General features: G+C 34.9%; 1 protein-coding gene across 2 annotated transcripts in view; it reads left to right on the top strand.

The window, feature by feature from the left end:
* MAGI2 (membrane associated guanylate kinase, WW and PDZ domain containing 2) overlaps window positions 1-24,160 on the top strand; it is a 1,487,205-nt gene that overhangs the window by 1,289,611 nt on the left and 173,434 nt on the right. For both annotated transcript variants that reach the window (XM_049783101.1, XM_049783109.1), the window contains one exon: window positions 37-675. In XM_049783101.1, coding sequence (XP_049639058.1) covers window positions 37-675 — 639 coding nt within the window. The remainder of the gene's footprint in view (window positions 1-36; window positions 676-24,160) is intronic.

Below are 24,160 nucleotides of genomic sequence, written 5' to 3' on the forward strand. Positions count from 1 at the left end.
TTACCTCATGTTGTCAATCTCTTTTTTCTTTTGCAGGTGATGTCATTGTCTATATTAATGAAGTTTGTGTCCTTGGACATACTCATGCAGATGTAGTCAAACTTTTCCAGTCTGTCCCTATCGGTCAGAGCGTCAACCTGGTACTGTGTCGTGGCTATCCTTTGCCTTTTGATCCTGAAGATCCTGCAAACAGTATGGTGCCACCCCTTGCAATAATGGAGAGACCACCTCCAGTGATGGTTAATGGCAGACATAACTATGAAACGTATTTGGAATACATTTCTCGGACCTCACAGTCAGTTCCAGATATAACAGATCGACCACCTCACTCTTTGCACTCAATTCCAGCTGATGGTCAGCTAGATGGCACGTACCCACCACCTGTCCATGATGACAATGTGTCAATGGCTTCATCAGGGGCCACCCAAGCTGAACTTATGACCTTAACCATTGTGAAAGGTGCCCAGGGCTTTGGCTTTACTATTGCCGACAGTCCTACAGGACAGCGAGTGAAACAAATACTTGATATTCAGGGGTGCCCTGGACTGTGTGAAGGAGACCTCATTGTGGAGATCAACCAGCAGAATGTACAGAACCTGAGCCATACAGAAGTAGTGGATATACTTAAGGACTGTCCCGTTGGAAGTGAGACATCACTGATTATCCATCGAGGAGGTAAGAGAAACACTGACATAGCAATGAAATATGTAGGTAAAGTAATAGGGCCTTTATAAAAATATTACAAAAATGGGTATTTCATTGAAATTAAAGAAAATTATACTAACAGCTTTCATTTAATTCAAGAAAAATTATAGCAAAATCATAATGCATATTTTGTGTTGTTTCTAAAAATAAGTGATAAAAATGTGAGTCTAAGAATTTACATTTAAAAATTTTTAAATAAGTCCTTTTCAATTTTATGTTGAATAAGTTTATTATAAGTTTCAGTCATAAAAATGCATATGTCTACAAATTAGATGTTAAAAATTAAAAATGAATATCCAAGTATATAAATAAATTGTATTCTAAAAGTTTGTAAAAATATTAGTTATTGATGCTTAAAATTAGTTTTCTATTGATTTAGTTGAGACCAATAGAATAAATGCTATTATTAATACTAGTTTTGCTTCAAATTCTAAGCTAGAAGATCAAAGTTAGTTCCATCTTGGGAACCTAAATATGGTCTTGGCAAACCCGTTTTTCTTTGCAAACATATCTTTTCGGTGTTATCAATATGATTGCTTATGACACTTCTCCCACTACTAAAGGAACTGCTTCAGTAATAATTGCACACAGTATAATCCATAATCTGGAAGAAAATTATAGAGCAGGTTCAGAACTGAAGTTCTGGATTAGATGTTCTAGGTAAAGTATGAAAATGAGAGCAGCAAGAAGTGTGGTCTGAGCTTTGTTGCCTGAATGAGGAGGCACTTTCTTCTCTTAAGGAAAAAATTGAGACTAAGCAGCTTTCTTCCCCCTCATTTCTCTGCTGTATCTCTCTTGGTTATTAACGAAACTGGTCAAAAAGGAGGAAAAAAGACCCCGGATTGAGTGGGTAATTGAAAATGGTATAATGTAAAAGGCTCAGATTGAATCCTAGTTTTTCATTTAACCAATATGCGAACTTTGGCTATAAATCATTAGTTGGCATGATCATCTGTTATTTGGAAATGATATTACAACCCTCAGGATAGTGATAGATGGCCATTAAATACTTTTGCATCTAAATTGGCAACAGGTTATAACATGAAGAAGGAACAGAACTAGGAGAATCTCTGTATGGACACAGAAGTGGCAGATATATGTGATTACTTATTTGGAACACTAAAAACACCATGAATGTTCCTTCAGTTTGAAATACAAATGTGGTCAAAACAAAAAGAAATGTATCATATTATTTAGCCTGACCTTCTTCTATACAGGCATTTCCCCTCAAATAGGTATTGGCATTTTTGACTGCTTCTGTAAAAAGAGACCAAATTTGAGATATTTATCAGCAAAGTAGTATGTTGCTATGTTATAAAGCAAAATTAATCATCTTAAAGTTGGCCTTCTAAATGTATTGTTGCAAAATAACACTTGAATCCTAATAATTGAATATTGACAGTGTATTTTAATGTTTCCCTTTGTTTAAGATTAAAACAAATGTCCTTAATTGCATAGCTATATCTTCATAATGTGTAAGTGAAAATCAAATCTTTGCAGTATGTTCTTAATGTTTAAAAGGTACAAATTAAATTCTGTGTGATGTGCATTTTATGAGACATGGGAACAAGTTTGGAGACATTTTATGTATATTGGCTTTTTCTTTCTTTGGGTTTTTGGACCACACCTGGCAGTACTCATGTGATCTGAGATTTTTCCAAGTGACTAGGGATCATAACCTAGTCAGCCATATGCAACACAATTTTTCAACTTGCTGTACTGTCTCCAATGTTTACAATGGCTTATTTTAAGGCATTACATAACAAATTATACATTTTTTGAAATTGTACATATGTAGTATATTTGTTTATATTATTACAATTTACTTCTTTTCTGAAAATGTTTATGTGCCTACTATCTACTAGACTACCAATTCTTTTCTTTATTAATATCTTTAAACACCTTGATTACAAATATGATTGCAGTTGGTTTTCATTCATGTAAAGAACGCCCCCCCCTTTCACAGGTGCAACATTCCCACTAACAATGTCCCAAATCTCCCTCCTCCCCACCCCACCCCACCCCACCCCCAATGTTCTAGACAGGTTTTCCACTTCCCTTATTCATTCACATTGTTATGATAGTTCTCAATATAGTTATTTCTCTAACTGCACTCACCACTCTTTGTGGTGAACTTCATGTTGTGAGCTGGACCTTCCAGCCCTCCTCTCTTTGTCTCTGAGGATTATTGCAAGAATGTCTTTTATTTTTCTTAAAACACATAGATGAGTGAGACTATTCTGTGTCTATCTATCTCTCTGACTATTTCACTCAGCATAATAGATTCCATGTACAGCCATGTTTAGGAAAATTTCATGACTTTAACTCTCCTGATGGCTGCATAATATTCCATTGTGTATATGTACCACCATTTCTTTAGCCATTCATCTGTTGAAGGGCATCTTGGTTGTTTCCAGAGTCTGGCTATTGTAAATAGCATGGCAATGAATATAGGTGTGGGGAGGGAATTTTTGTATTGTATTTTTGTGTTCCTAGGGAATATCCCTAGGAGTGGTATAGCTGGATCATATGGGAGCTCAATTTTCAAGTTTTGGAGGAATCTTCATATCACTTTCCATAAAGGTTGGACTAGACGATATTCCCACCAGCAGTGGATAAGAGTTCCTTTCACTCCACACCCCCGCAAGCACTGCTTGTTCTCATGCTTTGTGATGTGCGCCAATTTCTGTGGCATGAGATGGTACCTCATAGTTGTTTTGATTTGCATCTCCCTGATGATTAGTGATGTGGATCATTTTTTCATGTGCTTTTGCTGTAGACGTGCTGTGTCTCAGCAATTCTCATGGATCATAGTCCTTACACGGGAGGAAAACAGGTAACACGAGCGGCCTAATATGAAATATGAAATAAATGAAACCACACAGAAAATGTGGGGTCAACACGTTTCTGGCAGGAGTATGACAAGTTTAATTTTTTGAGCAGGGGAACGTATAGGGGTAAAATTAGCCACAGGTGAAGAATAATTGTAATCACAAAGCCTAGTATAACAATAACAATACTAAGCTATGGGTGTGACTGTAAAAATTTTAAGTTACAAGAGAGAAGGTCACAACTCAAGGAAACTCCTTGCAAGCTTACCTTAAATGCAAAATCAGGAATAGGAGGAAGTAGGAAATATCTAGAAACTTGATCTTTCTAGGCTGGACTCTATAGTTTTAGAGGTTAAGTGAAGGGAGGAACCAAATCCTCAAGAATGAGCTTCCCTATTTCTAAAGGAGGGTCAAGATCTGCATTCTGGTTATGCCTTTGATTACCAGAAACTGCAGTAGCAAAGAGAAAAATTGTCTTTGCTGTTAGGACTGGCTATATCCAAAAAAGGGGGTTCTCAAATAAACTTTGGTGCTGGAATTTCTGAGCCAAATTATTTGATAGAGGCCATTATTTTGCCTGATATATACAAAGGAGAGATAGTCAAATACTGGCTGAAAATGTAATGCCAGGCGTCTCTTTGGAAATTCCTCAACCATCCACGCAGGGGAAAAAGGCGTCCACAGCGGGCCTTTTGAGGAACCCCATGGGGGTTAAATTAGTTCTACCCACAAGAAAAATCTGAGGATACATCTGGTGGGCTGAGCCCCCCTAAAAGCTTTTGGCCATTTGTATTTCTTTTTTATCAAAGTGTCTGTTCATTTCTTCTCTCCATTTTTGATGGGGTTAGATGTTTTTTTTTTCTTGTAAAGTTCTGCCAGTGCCTTGTATATTTTGGAACTTAGCCCCTTATCAGATGGGTATTGGGTGAATAGTTTCTCCCACTCAGTGGGTGGTTCTTGTATCCTGTGCAGTTTCCTTTGAGGTACAGAAGCTTTAGACTACCATTCCTTATTTAATCTTTTCTTTTCCTTTCTTCCCACTCGAACAATTTAAGTTTATTTTAAATTTAATCAAATTCAAAACTTTGTATGTATTTTACAAACTCTATGTATTTATGTATTTAAGTAGATGAAGAACTTGTTTTTGTTTTATGGTGAATTTAGAATTAGAAACCATAGGGCCTCATAATGATTAATATATTTATAAACCAAAAACTTCATATTTTCCTAAATTCCCACAATTTGCTTTCATCTTTCTGAAATTAATATGAATCATCTCCAGGGTTTTATGACAAAATTCACTTGGTTTTCTAAATATAAGCTTCTCATAAGTTCTTATGGTCTCATTTACATAAGGGTAAGGTTTCAAGAGTGGATTCATAGGCCTGGGTCCTAATATGAGTATTGTAATAACTTGTTCATAATAATTTAGCAGGATCTTTTATAATTTTAAAGTAAATGTGTAATTTAAAAATATTCTTAGAAAATTTACAATGAGAAATAATTAACTTTATTGTTTCAACCTTTTGATTCTTGTCTAACACATGACCTATTTTCTTATAAATACATAAAGAAATATAGTCTGTAATTACAATTATATGTAAGTAGATACTATTATATAAGTGATGTATATAGCATGATTTCTATAAAAGCAATAATATTAAGCATGCTTGTGTTATGTTTTAAAATATTTGTTATTATGGTTAATTATTTTAGCATATGTCATAGTGGTATAATTTATATATCATAAAATTCACCAGTTGAAATATTAGCTTTAATAATTGTTTCTTAACAGTTAATATTGTGTAACAATCACCATAATCTACAATATACATTATTTCAAGTGTCTGATCCCAAAATAATAAGTTTGTCTTTCTAGACATTTTTATTAATGGAATCACTCAATATAAGTCTTTTACTGAGCATTTGCTATTGGGACTGACCCAGTTATTACATATTTGAGTAGGTTGTTTTTTTCATAACCAAGAATTTTTCTTTTATACTGTAGCACATTTTTCTTTTTAATCCATTCACATGAAAATAAATTTGGGGTAGACAGTTGGCTCACAAATAGTAGTGCTCTGGGGTTATGCCCAGCTCTAGTGGGGATCACTCCTGATGGTGCTCAGGAAACCATTTGGTGTTATGAATTAAACCAGGGCCTCCAGCATGTAAAGATGTGTTCTATGAGTCTTTCCTCACAGATATTTAAATTGTTTTCAGTTTTAGAATTCTATGAATAAAATTGCTACACGTACTTGGGGTTATTTTTCATGTGTTGTTTAGTTTGTTTCATGTTGTTTGTTTAGTTTAAGATTCCGTGACAATATTGCCATCATAAAGATAAGTTGAAGGTATTCCCACTTGGGGTGGAGTGATAGTACAAGTAGGGTGGTGCCTTGTCCAGGGTCAAGCTGGGTTTGATCCTCAGCATCCCAAATGGTCTCCCAAGTACCATCAAAGTAATCCTAGGCACAGAGCCCAGGAAAAAAAAAAAAAAAACCCTGAGCATCACTGTTGTGGCCAAAAACTAACCAACGATAGACAAAACAAAGAAAAAAGAACATATTCCCTCTTCATCTATTATATGAATTTATTTTGAATTTATGGTATTTCTTTTGTTTGTTTTTGTTTGGGGGCCACACCCAGTGATACTCCAAGGTTACTCCTTGCTATGTGCTAGAAATCACTCCTGGTTTGGGGGACCATATAGGATGCTGGGGAATCAAACCTTGGTCTGTCATAGGTTAGCACATACAGGGCAAATGCCCTACCACTTGCACCACCACTCTGGCCCCTAAATTTCCTTTTTTTTTTCTGTCTTCTTAGAATAGACTACTAATTCTAGTTCTCTCTTTCTTTTTTTTTTTTTAATTTTTTTTTATTTAAACACCTTGATTACATACATGATTGTGTTTGGGTTTCAGTCATAAAAGGAACACCACCCATCACCAGTGCAACATTCCCATCACCCAAGTCCCAAATCTCCCTCCTCCCCCCCAACCCCCGCCTGTACCCTAAACAGGCTCTACATTTCCCTCATACATTCTCAATATTAGGACAGTTCAAAATGTAGTTATTTCTCTAACTAAACTCATCACTCTTTGTGGTGAGCTTCCTGAGGTGAGCTGGAACTTCCAGCTCTTTTCTCTTTTGTGTCTGAAAATTATTATTACAAGGGTGTCTTTCATTTTTCTTAAAACCCATAGATGAGTGAGACCATTCTGCGTTTTTCTCTCTCTCTCTGACTTATTTCACTCAGCATAATAGATTCCATGTACATCCATGTATAGGAAAATTTCATGACTTCATCTCTCCTGACAGCTGCATAATATTCCATTGTGTATATGTACCACAGTTTCTTTAGCCATTCGTCTGTTGAAGGGCATCTTGGTTGTTTCCAGAGTCTTGCTATGGTAAATAGAGCTGCAATGAATATAGGTGTAAGGAAGGGGTTTTTGTATTGTATTTTTGTGTTCCTAGGGTATATTCCTAGGAGTGGTATAGCTGAATCGTATGGGAGCTCGATTTCCAGTTTTTGGAGGAATCTCCATATCGCTTTCCATAAAGGTTGAACTAGACAGCATTCCCACCAGCAGTGGATAAGAGTTCCTTTCTCTCCACATCCCCGCCAACACTGTTTATTCTCATTCTTTGTGATGTGTGCCATTCTCTGGGATGTGAGGTGGTATCTCATCGTTGTTTTGATTTGCATCTCCCTGATGATTAGTGATGTAGTTCTCTCTTTCTAAAGGAAGTGTCTAAAGTTATAAATTCACTTTAAGAATTTATTTAGCTAAATTCCACAAATTTTGAAATTATGTGTTTTTTAAATTCAGGTTTTAGTTTAGAAAATTGTACATTGTATGGATCTAAAGCCATGTCTCTTCAAGGTTTATGTTTCCACTCCACCACCATCATCAAATTACCAATATTCCTAAACTACACCCCAAGGAAGCACCTTTCCTCTTTTGTCTCCTGTGTTTCTTCTATCTCTGGTAACTACAGCTCAGGGATGACTCTGTGCTCAGAGGTCACTCTGGGCAGGGTTTGGGGGACCATATGATTGAGCCTGAAGTCAGCCTGAGCATGACAAGCACTCTAATCACTGTACTATCTGCCCAGACCTAAATGTTTTCATTTTTGTTTGTCACTAAAATGTTTAGCAAAGTAGCATAAACTTAGTTAAATGAGGTTGCAAAAGAGCACGTTTAAAAATTTAAAAGTACCACTGTCACATTAAGAAAAGAGTCAAAAGAAGATGGAATTAGTCTAGCAAGTGACGCTCTTGCTTTGCATTAGCAGACCTGGGATCTTTCACCATCACTCCAAGATGCTACCCTGATCCCACCAGGAGTCATTCAGCCAAAAATCAAAACAAATAAGCATACCAACATGACAAAAAGAAACTTCTTTAAAAACTATCAAAAGAGATCTTAACTAAAAGGTAATCAATACTCACCAAAAATAAAGATACAAATGAAGAACTTTTATCAGCTAAAAACACTGATTATATGCAAAGAATGTTCTCCAGATATATTGGGTGAAACCAAGGTAAATTTGCACAATTGATATTATATTTTCCAACTTACCATTTCAGTAGAATAAATAAACATGACACAGCAAATTAAAAATCCACACCAGAAGTGTCCATGGCCATAACATACTGACACTTTGTTTTAACAAATAAATTTCTATTCTCAGAGGCTGAGCACAATAAATTCTTCCTAACTTATATGATTCTCATTACATGTGGTCATAGATAGCAGATTTCCTGAGCAGCTCTCCTCCATACAATATGTAAATCAAGGAACCAAATCTGAGGACTTGGAGTCCATCAAGCAATACCCTATAATGAGCTGTCATATATAATGTGAATAAAAGAATGAAGAATTACACAAGTTTTGGGAAATTAGTGATGGGAGAATTGTACATTAGTTCTGGCTACATTGAACTGCCAGATCTAGATCCCATTGGCCATAAGAAATTGGGAGCTATAGTATTTTTCTGTGCCCAAAAACAAGGTAATCATTTGTAGTCAGAGTTAATAATAATCTCCCTTTGAAATAAAACTTACTTATTTGAGTGATATATAATATATTTCAAATGTTCTCTGTAGCATGACTGCATATAAAATAATAATTACTCATTTCAAAATATGAGATGAAATATTTTATGTAATATGATACTGTATTATGATTTAATTTAGGCTTTTGGTATGCACCCAAATTACTGATGAATGTTTAAAATTCGCAGGGTATCTTTCCATTTCCCTCTGAACACAGATTTTCATGGACAAAGAAAATTAGGCTCTGTTTAAAAAAAACTGACCCAAGTTCAATGAATGTATGTCAAAGCAGAGGAATAAATAATTTATGGCTCCCCAAATTTAAGTAATATTGATGTCATTGCATGAAAAATGCAATATGTCTTATAAAATGACTGTTAAAGTTAGAAAAGGGCTCATGAAAATACTTGTAGACTCGCTGTACTGTTTAGAAGTAGCAGAAAGAGAATTTAAATACATGGCTTTTCTCTATAAGTAAGTGGGTCTTATATATAAAAAAACTTAGAATTTTCCAAAATTTTATGAAAAGAAAATTGCAATAGTATATGTTTAGATAATAGGGATTTGCTCCTACATTTCTTGTTTACTTGACAAGTAATTGCTGAAGATCTGCAACCTGCTCAACACTGGCCCAAGTGTAAGAAACACGACAGTACTCAAAAGAAATCAAAACTTTGTTCCTAGAAGCTTATCTCCTAGGAGAAAATTAGATATTAAAGAAATGCTTGTTAAAGATGAGAGTGAAGAAAAATAGGGTTTAAATAAGGTAAAGTGAAGGAGAGCAAGAGTAGAAAGATAATTCTCTTTGGGGTAAAGTAGCCAGAAAAAAAACACCCATGTACAGATTTCATAAAAATGTGAAGCAATGGGGTCCAGAGCGGTGGCGCAAGCAGTAGGCATTTGACTTACCCATGCTAGCCTAGGACAGATCGTGGTTTGATCCCCCAGCGTCCTATATGGTGCCCCAAGTCAGGAGCGCATAGCCAGGAGTAACCCCTGAGCGTCACCAGGTGTGGTGACCAAAAACCAAAAGAAAAAAAAAGTGAAGCAAGTTGTATGAGTATCCAGGGAAGTGTATTTAAGGTGAATGCAGTATCTGAGGTAGGGTTTGATGTGCATAAAAGCAGTGTGGCTTAACTTAATGGGAAAGAGAGACAATGGTAATTTAAGTCAGAAAGATTTGATAGCTTCCAGAAAGCAGATGTAAATTTTAAATACCCATACACTATAAAATGCATATTTTACTTTTGAGTGAAACGGAAAGTATTTGGAGTGTAGTGAAATGGTATAACAACCTAAAAGACTCATGGTGGCTTATGTCTTATAAGTAAACTAGTAGTAGACAGCAATGGAAACAGTAAGGCAAGTTAGTTTTCATGGTTATCCAAAAACAAAATGAGAGACTGGAGGATGATAAAAGTGGAAGAGTAAGAAATAGATTCAGAATAGCTTTCCAAAAAAGAACCACAAGATATAAGAGAAAGGAGAGGAATGAAAGGCTGAAGTTTTGACCTAAGCAGGTGGAAAAAAGACTATTTACTAATATGATAAATAAGGTGGTTGAAAATTTTGTGTAGAATTATAAAAGCTTCTGCACCTCAAAAGAAATAGTGCCCAGGATACCAGAGCCACCCACCATGTGGGAGAAACTATTCAACCAATACCCATCAGATAAGGGGCTAATATTCAAAATATACAGGGTACTGACAGAACTTTACAAGAAAAAACATCTAATCCCATCAAAAAATGGGGATAAGAAATGGACACTTTGATAAAAAAAGAAATACAAATGGCCAAAAGGCACATGAAAAAATGCTCCTCATCACTGATCATCAGGAGATGCAAATCAAAACAACGATGAGATACCATCTCGCACCGCAGAGATTGACGCACATCACAAAGAATGAGAACAATCAGTGCTGGCGACGATGTGGAGAGAAAGGAACTCTTATCCACTGCTTGTGGGAATGACATCTAGTCCAACCTCTATGGAAGGCGATATGGAGATTTCTCCAAGAACTGGAAATTGAGCTCCCATTCGACCCAGCTATTCCACTCCTAGGGATATACCCTAGGAACACAAGAATACAATACAAAAACCCCTTCCTCACACCTATATTTATTGAAGCACTATTCACAATAGCCAGGCTCTGGAAACAACCAAGATGCCCTTCAATAGAGGATTGGCTAAAGAAACTGTGGTACATATACACAATGGAATATTATGCAGCCGTCAGGAGAGATGAAGTCATGAAATTTTCCTATACATGGATGTACATAGAGTCTATCATGCTGAGTGAAATAATTCAGAGGGAGAGAGAGAAGCAGAATAGTCTCACTCATCTATGGGTTTTAAGAAAAATAAAAGTCATTTTTGCAACAATCCTCAGAGACAATGAGAGGAGGGCTGGAACTTCCTGTTCACTTCATGAAGCTCACCACAAAGAGTGGTGAGTGCAGTTATAGAAATAACTACACAGAGAACTACCATAATCATATGAAGGAATGAGGGAACAGGAAAGCCTGTCTGGAGTACAGGTGGGAGTGGGGTGAGATGGAGGGAGATTTGGGACATTGGTGGTGGGACTGTTGCACTGGTGAAGGGGGGTGTTCTTTACATGACTGAAACCTAATCACAATCATATTTATAATCAAGATGTTTAAATAAAGAAAAAAAGAATTATAAAAAGGATCAAAATCAAGTCATCTGCAATAATGCCAAGCTAGAGATACCTTTTAACAAGCCAAGTATTGATTATTAAAGTTGGGAGGAAACTAAATGAGAAAAATCCTGAAAGTGAGTATAATTAAAGAAAAACATTCTTAGGACTAAGAATAGACATTGCTATTTTTGATCATAGAAAAATAAAGAGTGGCCAGCAAAAGACTAAGAATGCACGGCTTACTTCTTACATAAATAAAAAGAATATAAAACTTTAATTTGAAAAGATATATGCAGGGTGGTGTATAATAATCAAGATTTGGAAATAACCCAAGTATTCATTACACAAAATGTATAAATAAGTTGTGATATATATAAATATGTATGTATATTTATATACACATAACTAAATGTATATTTATATTTAAAACTTATTTGTATTATACAAATCTGTATGTTATACAGATATGCATATTATTTCATATAAAATTATATAAATAAGTTGTATATTTTGGAATATTATTCCATTCTAAGAAATGATAAATTGTTGTCTTTTGTTATGATAGGAATGAAGCTAAAGGGTGTCATATTTAGTGAAATAAATGAGGACAAATTCTGAATTCTGTCTCTAATAAAGAAACAAAATACAGTTTTGAATGACATAAATCCCTAACCTTTTTTTTTTGTTTGTTTGTTTTTGCTTTTTGGGCCACATCCAGTGAAACTCAGGAGTTATTCCTGGCTATGTCCTCAAAAATTACTTCTGACTTGGGGGACCATATGGGATGCTGGGAGATCGAACCGTTTCCATTCTAACTTAACGCATGCAAGGCAGACACCTTACCACTTGTGCCATTGCTCCAGCCCATCAAACCCCTAACTTTTGACTTGGTAACTGAGGTTACCGAGCAGTGGGAAGTGGAAAGATTGGTGTAGGAAAAAAAGGAACTAGAACTGGCACTAGGGCAGTAGTAGAGGATCTTGAACCTTTGGTGATGGTAAAAGTATGATAATTTTGTACATCAAACCATAAACATTAATATTGTTATATCCATATTTCCTAATTTACAGAACATTTTTAAGTAGGATAAGAAAAAGGAAGGGACAAAACAAAAATTGGCACAATTAGATGTCTGAAGGAAAATGTTTTAAGGTGAAACGTGTGAACAGTTGTGTTAAATACTGTTTGGACCATGAATTTAACACTCTATTTAGCCATATGTTCAAATACTTTGAACAAATATTACCAAATATTTGTTTGACAATCAAAACTAAATAATTATAATTTGGGAAGAAATTATCACTTTTTTCAGACATTTGAAAATAGCTTCTTATGTGATTGAACATTTATTTGTATAAAATCTTCTATATGTTGAATATACATTGAGTATACATTTTCCTTTAATAATCACTGTGTATTGGTTAAAGCCCTTTCTTGTCTTGCATGTGACCAACCTTGGTTCTATCCCCTAGCACTGCAGTATCCCTTGACTACCTCTAGGAGCAATCCCAAACAAGAACCAAGAATCTCCTCAAAATAACGCATGATCCACAACTCCCCACACAAAAAAGTAATAATTATCCTGAAATGTCTTTATTTTCTGCCATCCAACAAGTGAGATGAATTTATCATCAAAAGAACTATAATGTCTTAACTGTTATTTCCTTAAATATTAGAGTATTTAAGTTACTAAAGTGGTGTTCTGTGGTGAGTTAAAGGGGTAGCTGTTTTACTTCTTAATATTTTAAGTCTCATTTAATTTAAGGGTTATAAGGGGGAAATAGTGTCCTTTGTTATCAAGGAGACTACTGGAGTCAAGTGACTATTTCAGTACTTTAATATACAATTTAAGTATCATACAAGTAAAAATATTAAAGGATAGCTTTCCATTAATTCAAAAAGTGCCCTACTCAACTTAACATGAACATTAACTAATTAAATAGTCTTAATTTATTTTTAAACTATATCTGTTGACCATAAAATATACTATTATATATATATTCTATAGGAGAAGTATACATTCTCCTTTAATAATTATCCTGGGGGCCAGAGTGATAGTATAACAGGTAGGGCATTTGCATTACATGCAGCTGACCTGGGTTCAATCCCAAACAGCCCATATGGTCCCCCAAGCCTACTGGGAGTAATTTCTAAGTGCAGAGCCAAGAGTAACCCCTGCTGGTCATGGCCCAAAATCCAATAACAGGAACTCTCATTCACTGCTGGTAGGCATGCCATCTAGTCCAGCCTTTATGTAAAACAATATAGAGAGTCCTCAAAAAACTGGAAATTGAGCTCCCATATGATCCAGCTATATCACTCCTAAGGATATAAACCCTAGAAACACAAAAATGGAATACAAAAACCCCTTCCTCACACTTATATTCATTGCAGCACTATTTACAATAGCCAGCCTCTGGAAACAACCAAGATGCCCTTCAACAGATGAATGGCTAAAGAAACTTTGGTACATATACACAATGGAATATTATGCAGCCATCAGGAGAGATGAAGTCATGAAATTTTCTTATACATGGATGCAAATGGAATATATTATGCTGAGTGAAATAAGTCAGAGGGAAAGAGAGAGACTCAGAATAGTCTCATTGTCTATGGGTTTTAAGAAAAATAAAAGACATTGTTGTAATAATGCCCAGAGATGAGGTCCGGAGGACCAGCTCACGATATGAAGCACATCTCAAAGAAGGGTGAGTACAATTAGAGAAATAATACACTAGCAACTACCAAGACAATGTTCATGAGTGAGAGAAGAAGAATGCCTGTTTTGTATACAGGCAGGGGTTATGGGAGGAGAGAGATTGGGGGCATTGGTGGTGGGAATGTTGCACTGGTGAAGGGGGTTGTTCTTTTTGTGACTGAAACCCAACTACAGTCATGTTTGTAATCACAGTGTTTAAATAAAGATATAAAAAATTAAAAAAAACAATAATAATTATTATAATTTATTATCATAGATTCTGAAAAGATATAAATTAATATGTATGATACCTCTTCAGTACCAATATTACAAATCACAATGTATAAAAAAAGGATGAGAGAGAAATAGAGAGAAGAAAAATGTCTGCCACAGTGGCAGGCAGGGATGAAGGAGGAAGGAGGGCACAAGGTAGTAGGAATGTGCACTGGTGAAGATTGTTGGGCATTGTATGACTGAAACTCAATCATGAACAACTTTGTAACTATGTATCTCACTGTGATTCACTTAAAGAATTTGTCTAAAAATAAAATTATAATTAAAAAATAATTACCATAGAATAGTTAAGACCCTTGATTGCCTTACATTTGCATTCCTGGCATTGCAGTAAACTAAAGCTGCTGAACAAGGAAAAATGGAAGAATGGACGTTTCTTACGTCCATTTGTAAATCCAACATATAAATGACAACATACAACAGACAAATGAGACAAATGTTTTTTATCAGAATTTGGCATACATGCTTATTAAATTATTTTTTATTTTTATACAGTAGAAAGATAATGAAAGTCAAAAATAAAAGGGGGAAAGTCAACGACAATAGAATCAAGAGACCCAATCTCTAATCTATACACAAAAGAGACCCGTTACACTAGAGGGCTAAGGGTGGAGTATGGGATGCTATACTATTAACATTATTTTAAATTATAATGCATAAAATAAGAATAAGAAATTGTATTTTAAAATAACAAATAGAATGGCATTGGGACTTGAAAGAAAGCTCAGTGAGCTGTGCACTCGCTTTACATGCAGGAGACCTCAAGAACTTTGGGCCCCAAGCACCCTAAGGAGGCTCATGAGTACTGCTGGGTGGACCACCCCAAAAAAAAAAAAAACAAAATAACAGAACTATATGTCTATTGACTCTACAATCTGTACTTTCCAAACCTTGTCAGTCCTCCTTTTCCATTCTTTAGTCATATGCCAAATCTTCATCTATATTACCTTTCTTCTTCCTCTTCATTTATTCTACAAATCTGACAAGCCTTACACTCATTTGCAGATATGCAGTGAATAAAATAAGTGTTTTATGGACTTTAACTTTAATTGTAACAAGAAATTGATCCCCAGAATTAATTTATCAACTGCACTAGTAAAATCTGCCAAATACTCAAAAAAACTATACAACCTTGTTGACATTACATGCTTTTAAAAACATCAATTTAACTATAATCAGCATGTCAGATACCTACTAATATATTATTGTTTTGCATATTTTTACTTAATTGGTCTGATTACCAGCCCCCATTTGTAAATTGAGAATGATCTATAGGGGTTAGAACCATGGCACAAGCAGTAGAGCATTTGCCTTGCACGCACTAATCTAGGAGGGACCACGGATCGATCCCCTGGCATCCCATATGGTCCCCCAAGCCAGGAGTGATTTCTGAGCACATAGTCAGGAGTAACCCCTGAGCATCAGTTGGGTGTGTCCCAAAAACAAAAAAAGAGAGAAAATGATCTATAATGTCCATATATCTCAAAATGCTACATATCTTAATGCTTGTGAATTATGATCTAATTTAATTTAAATTGTTCACTGTTTGGAAATGTAAGGAGCAAGGAGTTAAGAAGTTCTTTTTCCCTCAGGAATAATGGCGGAGACGCACCTATATTCATTGCAGCGCTATTTACAATAGCCAGACTCTGGAAACAACCGGGATGCCCTTCCAGAGATGAATGGCTAAAGAAAATGTGCTACATATACACAATGGAATATTATGCTCCCTTCTAAGCCACAGTGATAGTATTCTTGAGCTGACAAAGTTTAGTAATCTTGTAATTACATTTGTGACAGCAGAAATTACAGTCTCAAGAAATTTCAGAGAAAGGAGAAAAGAAGTGATGGTAGTTACAATTAAAACTTCTGAAGATGCAGTAAGATAGTCAAATTTACTCTGTAAAGTATACCCAACTGATTCATGAAAATTATTTTTTCTATGGAAGAGGGAACCTCTTAGGGATATTTTATTAAGATTTTTTAAAAAGTTAAGAACTCAAATCCAATGACTAATATCAAATAAATTTACCAAGTCTCAAATTCTCCTAGTTCTATAAATCTGAAGATTTAAGTAGTCAGGGGAGGGGGGATTATCACATTCCTCATTGTTACTATCGACTACTAAATTACTTTTAGAAATTATGCTGGTCATGTCAGAAATGTGCTCTCTAACTCTGAAGTGCTAACTGCTTATGCATGATAACAAGAAGTTAAGTGGACTCGGTGCAATTAAATTTCCAAGCAAGAAAATTCCAGATGGCAAACTCAAAAACCTTACTTTGAATACCTTTGAATCATAGCACCTCTATGAAGGCCCTTCTTGTGGAATAAATGAATGAAATAATCCACAGCATTATATTGCTATAAAATGTAAAATTGTGTTCATTTTTCTTATTGAAGAATATGAACCCATAGACTTTTAATGACTATAAATTCTACTAAAAGTGCAAATGAAAATAATTGCAGTTATTATACCATATTAATGGAAGTTATGCTAATTGTCCTAAGATTTAAACAAAATGTATTATTTTGCCTCTCCTCCTAATTAACATTATTTCAGAAGTGTAGTACGTTTATAGGGAATTTTGTAATGCATTAGATAAATCAGTTTTACGTTTCCAGAAGAGTGGGTTTTAATGAGCATTATCATGTATTTTAGTTTAAAAACAGTTTTATGCTAGAGAATCTTCTATTAGATTAGGAAAAGTTGCACCAAAGTGACACTTCCATTTAAAATGTTGAATAAATTTTAATAAGGGCTGCATAAATTAATCTTTTTCATTTAAGTGGCTATAAATTTGAGGTGAATTTTATTATTTTTTATTTAATTTATACATTAAAAATACTCCAAATCAGCAATGTAAAGTGAGTTTGGTAGTCTGTTAAATTCCATGTAGCATGTCATGCCTCTGCAATATAATCTCCACTGTATAAAGTAAATAAAAACTAAAATGATGACATTCATTCATTAAATTTATTTATTAAATCACATTTAGCTTGAGCTAATTCAGTGTTTCCAAACCTCTAAACCTAATAAATATCTCTACCTCAAGCCTCAGAAACTAGCCTATATCTGGGCTCTTTCTTTTCTTCTTTCCATCTGTACTTTTTTAAAATAATAATTTGTTTAACCATCATGATTACAAAAAACTTCGTAGTTGGGTTTCAGTCACCAAGTGAACACCATCCTTTACCAGTGTAACTTTCCTGCCATCAATGTTTCCCATTTTTCCTCCTTCCCCACCGATGCCTGTCTTCAAGGCAGGTGTTTTATTTTTCTCTCACTAACATGACCATGGAAATTGTTAGTGCAGTTATTTCTCTAAATATGCTCTCCACACTTTGTGGTAAGCTTTACATCATGGGTTGGTCCTTCTATTGCTAATCTCTATTGTATCTGGCTATTACTGCCATACTGTCTCTGAATTTTTTTTAAATCCTGCAGATGAGTGAGACTATTCTGGGTATATCTCTCTCCCCCTGACTTTTTTGCACAGCATAAGAGTCTCCATGTCCATGAATGTATAGGAAATTTTCATGACTTCATTTTTAACAACTGAGTAGTATTCCATTTATTGATGCACCACAGTTTCTTTAGCCACTTATCTATTGTCAGGCATCTGGGTTGTTTCCAGATTCTGACTATTGTAGATAGAGCTGCAATGAACATAAAACTGCAAAGGGCATTATTGAATTGTTTTTTAGTGTTCCTAGGGTATACTCTAAGAAGTATTATTGTGGATTCATATGGGAACTCACTTTCCAGTTTCTTGAGGAATCTCCATGTTTTTTAAAAAGTTGGAGTAGATGGCATTCCCACCAGCAGTGAATAAGAGTTCCTTTCTCTCCACATCCACACCAGCACTGATTTTTCTCTTTATGATATGAGCCAGTTTCTGTGACATGAGATAACTCATTATTGTTTTGATTTACATTTCCCTGATGATTAGTAATGTGGAACATTTTTTTCATTCCTCTTGGCTATCTGTATTTTTTTTAAAGAAAAATGTCTGTTTATTTCTTCTCCTCATTTTGTGATGGGGTTTTTTCTTGGTTTTTTTTTTTCTTGTTGTTGAGTTCTGTCAGTACCTTTTATAGCTTAGATATTAGCTCCTTATCTGATGGGTTTTGAGTGAATAGTTTCTCCCCTTCAGTGGATGACCTTTATATCCTAGTTACTGTTTCCTTTGAATTGCAGAAGCTTCTCAGTTTAATATAGTCCCCTTTGTTTATATCTGCTTCTACTTGTTTAGACAGTGAAGTTTCCTCCTTGAAGATGCCTTTAGTTTCAATGTCATGGAGTGTTTTGCCTATGTTTTCTTCTATAACCCTTTTAGTTTCAGGTCTGATATATTTAATATCTTTAAGGTCTTTGATACATTTTTATTTGACTTTTGTTCATGGTGTTAGGTAGAGGTCTGAGTTCAATTTTTTGCATATGGCTGACAAGTTGTCATAATAACACTTGTTAAAGAACTTTTCCTTGCTCTATTTGGTGTTATTTGTTCCTTTATCAATGACTAATTGATTGTATGTCTTGGGATCTTTCTCTAAATACTCAAGTCTATTCCAATGATTTGAGCATCTGCCTTTATTCCAGTACCATGCTGTTTTAATGACTATTGCTTTGTAGTACAATTTAAAGTTAGAGAAAGTGATGCCTCTTATCTTCTTTTTTCTAAGGGTTGCTTTCACTATTCATGGGTGTTTATTGTTCCACATGAATTTCAGGAATGTCTGATCCACTTCTTTGAATAATTTCATGGTTGCCCTTAGAGGGTTCACATTAAACTTGTATAATGCTTTGGGGAGTACTGCCATTTTAATGATGTTAATCTTCACAGTCCATGAACAGGGTATATGTTTCCATTTCCTTGTGTCTTCTTTTATTGCTTGAAGCAGTGTTTTATCGTTTTCTTTCTATATATATATATATATATATATATATATATATATATATATATATATATATATATATATATAGTCTTTAACGTCTTTAATTAAGTTGACTCCAAGGTATTTGAATTTCTGGGGTACTAGTTTGACTGACATTATTTTTAATGTTTGTTTCTTTTCTACCATTATTTGTGTATAAGAAAGTCATTGATATGCTGAGTGAAATAAGTCAAAGAGAGAGAGAGAAAGACGCAGAATGGTCTCACTCATCTATGGGTTTTAAGAAAAATGAAAGACATTCTTGCAATAATAATTTTCAGACACAAAAGAGAAGAGGAATGGAAGTTACATCTCACCTCATAAAGCTCACTACAAACAGGGATGAGTTTAGTTAAAGAAATAACTACATTGTGAACTATCCTAACAATGAGAATGTATGAGGGAAATAGAAAGCCTGTCTAGAGTACAGGCGGGGGTTGGGTGGGGAGGAGGGAGTTTTGGGACATCGGTGATAGGAATGTTGCACTGGTGATGGGTGGTGCTCTTGACATGACTGAAACCCAAACACAATCATGGATGTAATCAAGGTGTTTAAATAATATAAATAAATAAATAAATAAATAAATAAATAAATAAATAAATAAAAAAGAATGTCATTGATTTTTACGTTAATTTTGTCTCCTACCACTTTGCTAAATGAATCTACTGTTTCCAGAAACTTTTGGTAGAGTCTTTAGGGTTTTCTAAATATAGTACCATGTCATCTGCAACAGTGAGAGCTTGACTTCTTTCTTTTCTATCTTAATGTCTTTGATATCTTTTCTTGCCTAATTCCTATGGCAAGTACTTCCAGTTCTGTGTTGAATAGAGTGGCAAGAGGGGGGCAGCCTTGTCCTGTACCAGATTTTAGAGGAAAGGATTTTAGTTTTTCTCCATTGAGTATAATATTTTCCATGGGCTTGTGGTAAATGGCCTTGACTACACTGAGAAAAGTTTCATCCATTCTCATCTTGTTGAAAGTTTTCTTTTTATCATGAATGGGTGTTAGAGCGTATCAAATTATTTCTCTGCACCTATTATTGTAATTATGTGGTTTTTATTTTTTTTCTTTTGTTGATTCCATCTGGACTTTCAAGGAAAACTTCTATCCTACTTTCAAAACTACTTACTTTACCTTCTTCTGAGAAAACTGCTTCATCAATAACCTCATTTTTTAAAAGTTCTTTTAAACCTTCTTGGATTTATAAGAATATTTTCTTTGTTGTGCTTAATGATAATTTAATTAACTAAATTAATGTGTGTTTCCAATTATGTTTGAAATTTCTTTCCAACATATCTTATCTTAAAATATATGAATTTGTAGGGACAGAGTGAGTGTTAGTTAGTATATCAAGTGGGGCATTTGTCTTGCATGTGGATGACTCAGGTGATCCCCAGCATCCCTAATGGTCCCTGAGCATTTCAGAAGTAGCCTTGAAAGTATAAACAAGAGTAACCTGTAAGTACTTCTGGGTGTGGCTCTCCATAAATATGAATTATTTGTCTTTTTTCTCCCATTTGAATTTGCTCTTATAGATTATTTTACATAATGGTTACTGATACAAGTTTACATCATCCTCCAACAAACTCTGGTTGGAACATATATTTGTAACTATCCAGGGTTAATTTCAAACTCAATATGAGCAAATGATCTCAAGATCTAAGTCTTAGATCTTGATCTTAGATCTAAGATCTAAGTCATTTTATTAGAAATGTCCACATTACAGGTTCAAAGTACATTCTAAGTCAATGGATGGGTTTCTGCCACTTAGTTTCTCTGCATAATATATAATACAGGTTTTCTTCAGCCAGTAAAGATCCTCTGGAGAATATTTCTGTGTTCAAGGCAGTTAAAAGGATCCAGTGAAGGAATGAGATTTTGTTATACTTTTAAGGGAAGACCAGGAGGGAGAATTTTATTGTATTCAAGGAAACTTGAAGAAAACAAGGAAGGAGGATGCCAGGAACATACAGCAAGAGTGGTCACTATTGGGATCAGAGTGATACATAGTACAGTGGGTAGGATGCTTAACTTGCATGCAGCCAACCTGAGTTTGAATCTGGGCATTCCATAGAATGTGAGGAATGATTCCTGATTACAGAGTCAGGAATAATCCCTGAATACTGCTGGGTAAGGTCCAAAAACAAACAAAAAAGAGTGATCACTATTATTTGTCCTGTCGCCTTTCAGGACACATAAAAGTTTGGAGTGCTTATCTAGTGGATAAAACATTGGAACTCAATTTTCTGTCATTTTAACTGAGTCTCTTATCCAGACAATTTCTCTTCATCAGCTGTCATTGCTCTGACAGCAATGACTGGGTTCTTACTGTCACTTACTGCTCAGAGCCAAGAAAAGTAAAACATATTCCATCCAAAGATAGGCACAAGGGCCAAAAGGGTCCCAGTGTAGCAGTTTATCCAGAGAAGATAACACAAAGTTTGTTTTGAGTTTGTTGCTTCATATCTTTCCTTTCTACTGAAGCCATTGCTGGCTGCTATGTTAGGTATATCATCTCAGAGAGTCTGGCTTTGCCAGATGTGCTCAAAGACTATCTTTCCCCCTTGCTATGAGAGGAGTTGACTTTATATCCCTCCTCAAATTTACTGATTCACAATCTACCTTGCAGTATTTACAATGAATCAGTATTCAAACTATAACTCTCATGTACTTGAGCATGCAGTATGATCTGGTGAAGGGTTAATTCTAGCCTATTCTCTCTGATGAAATATCTTTAATTTTTTTATTTTTTTTATTTAAACACCTTGATTACATACATGATAGTGTTTGGGTTTCAGTCATGTAAAGAACCACCCATCACCAGTGCAACATTCCCATCACCAGTGCCCAAATATCTTTAATTTTATAGAAGAGAATGATAAGAATTAATGTTTTGAAACTTAATAAGAAAGTGACTTTAGCAAAAGTCTCTAAACTGCAGTTTATGAAATTCAGACAGTGATTCTTTTTTTATTGGGCAGGCAGTCTAAGATATGTTCAAGGGGCCATGTGGCTCTGAAGATTGAATTCAGGCTTCCTTCATGTAAAGCATGTATTCAGTCCATTGAGTTGTCTCTGACCTAAATGATCCTTTTTAAATAAGTGCCTCTCGAAGGCCAAGAGGACTAGTTCATACGAAGTTTCCCACAGATAGGAGGAGTACAGTTAGGGCAAAAAGGGGACCGTTGTCATTGTAACTATGACAATGATAGTTGGAAATGATCACTCTGGACAAGAACTGGGTGCTGAAAGGAGATAAAGTGATATATTTGGTACCCCATCAGTAACAATATTGAAAATCACAGCATCTAAAAGGAAAGAAAAAGTGGGAGAAGGAAGTAATACATCTGTCTGAGGCAGGCAGAGGGGAGGATGGGAAACTGGGAACATTGTGGCCAGATATGGGCACTGGTAAAGGGTGTTGTACATTGTATGACTTAAATTCAATCCCGAACAATATGGTAATGACTGTATTTGAACAAAGTGATTAATAAAAAAAATTAAAATTAAATAGATATCTCAGCACACTGGAAAACAGCTCAGGATGGCACAGAAAGAAATAATAATCAAATAAACAGAATGGCGTGTGCAAAAAAAAAAAACAAAAAACATGCTTTTAAAATCTTCACAAAAGCCAAATATGGACAGACTAAGTGGACATCTGAAGGTCTAAGTAGGGCCTTTAAATCAGACCTCATTTTTATCTCCAGGGAATGAAATATATTCATTCTGAAAGTCTCAGTAAATAAGAAAGTTCATTTATGCATTTTAATTGTTGGACTTGTTGTTTCGCACATTTGAAAAATTATTTATTTAAAATATGAATGAGTAATAAATGGAAAATATAAGTTCTGTTTTAATATCCAGTATAAAGTTATTTTAAATTTCTCATTTATTAAAGTATGCTAACAAATTTAAAGCTTTTTTTTTTATTGAAAATCACCTCTTGTAAAATACTTAAACCATGAATAAAATCTGACAATGAAATAAAATCTTTGTTTTTAAAAAAGTGTCAGAAATGCCCCTTACTTTATCCCACGCTTTAAAACTATTCCATTAGGGAGGTCAGAAAGATAGTAAGACAGTTGCCTTGCATGTGACTGTGCAGCCACAGTTCTAAGTCAGATTCCCAGCACCTTATATGGTCCCTTGAGCTACCAGGAGTCACTCAGCACAAAGCAAGGAATAGCCCTTGAGCACCGCCTAGTGGCACCCCAATTCCCTCTCCCCAAATTCTATTATGCCTTTATAGTGGCTCTAGATTTTAAAGTGTGAGTTTTATACCACAAAGGCACTCTGTTCTAATTTCCAAATGCTACAAGTACTTCTATTTCATTAAGCACACTAGTGAGAATTCTGCTCTCATATGGATGGATAGATAAGCACACTCTTTCTTCTATTTAATTCTGGTGTTCCCCTGAGCATGTTCTAATTTGGGATTAATAAAGATGTGCTGATTAAATATAAGCAGTTTACTAACCGATAATTTAGGCATATTAAGCATGACTATATACCTAAAAGCTGGTCTTCTGTGGATCCCTGGTCCCTGACCAGTAGATATGATAGACCAATGATAGAGAAGTAAATACAAAGACCAACAGTGATGGGGGAGTATGAAAATTGAGGACATTGGTGGCAGGAAAATTGCATTGGTGAATGGGGGTATGCATTTTGTATATGAAACCCAATTAAGAACATGTTTTTAACCATGGTGCTCAAATAAAGAAATTATTTTTAAAAAATAGAGGGAGAATACTCTATAAAATGCAGAAGGTGATAATTAGTAGTTTAGACCAACCAGATGTATTTTAACTCAGGTAGGTCAAATTCTAAATCTGACTCACACAGGCCAGACTCTTTAGCATTCCAGGGGAAACTTCGCCATAGAAGATGCCTTTTGAAAAGTCTGCGTATTGAGTAAAAGCATCTATACAGCATCTTGAAAAATGCATTGAAATTCCT

Source organism: Suncus etruscus, chromosome 1 (assembly GCF_024139225.1).
Source record: "Suncus etruscus isolate mSunEtr1 chromosome 1, mSunEtr1.pri.cur, whole genome shotgun sequence".
Lineage (NCBI taxonomy): Eukaryota > Metazoa > Chordata > Mammalia > Eulipotyphla > Soricidae > Suncus > Suncus etruscus.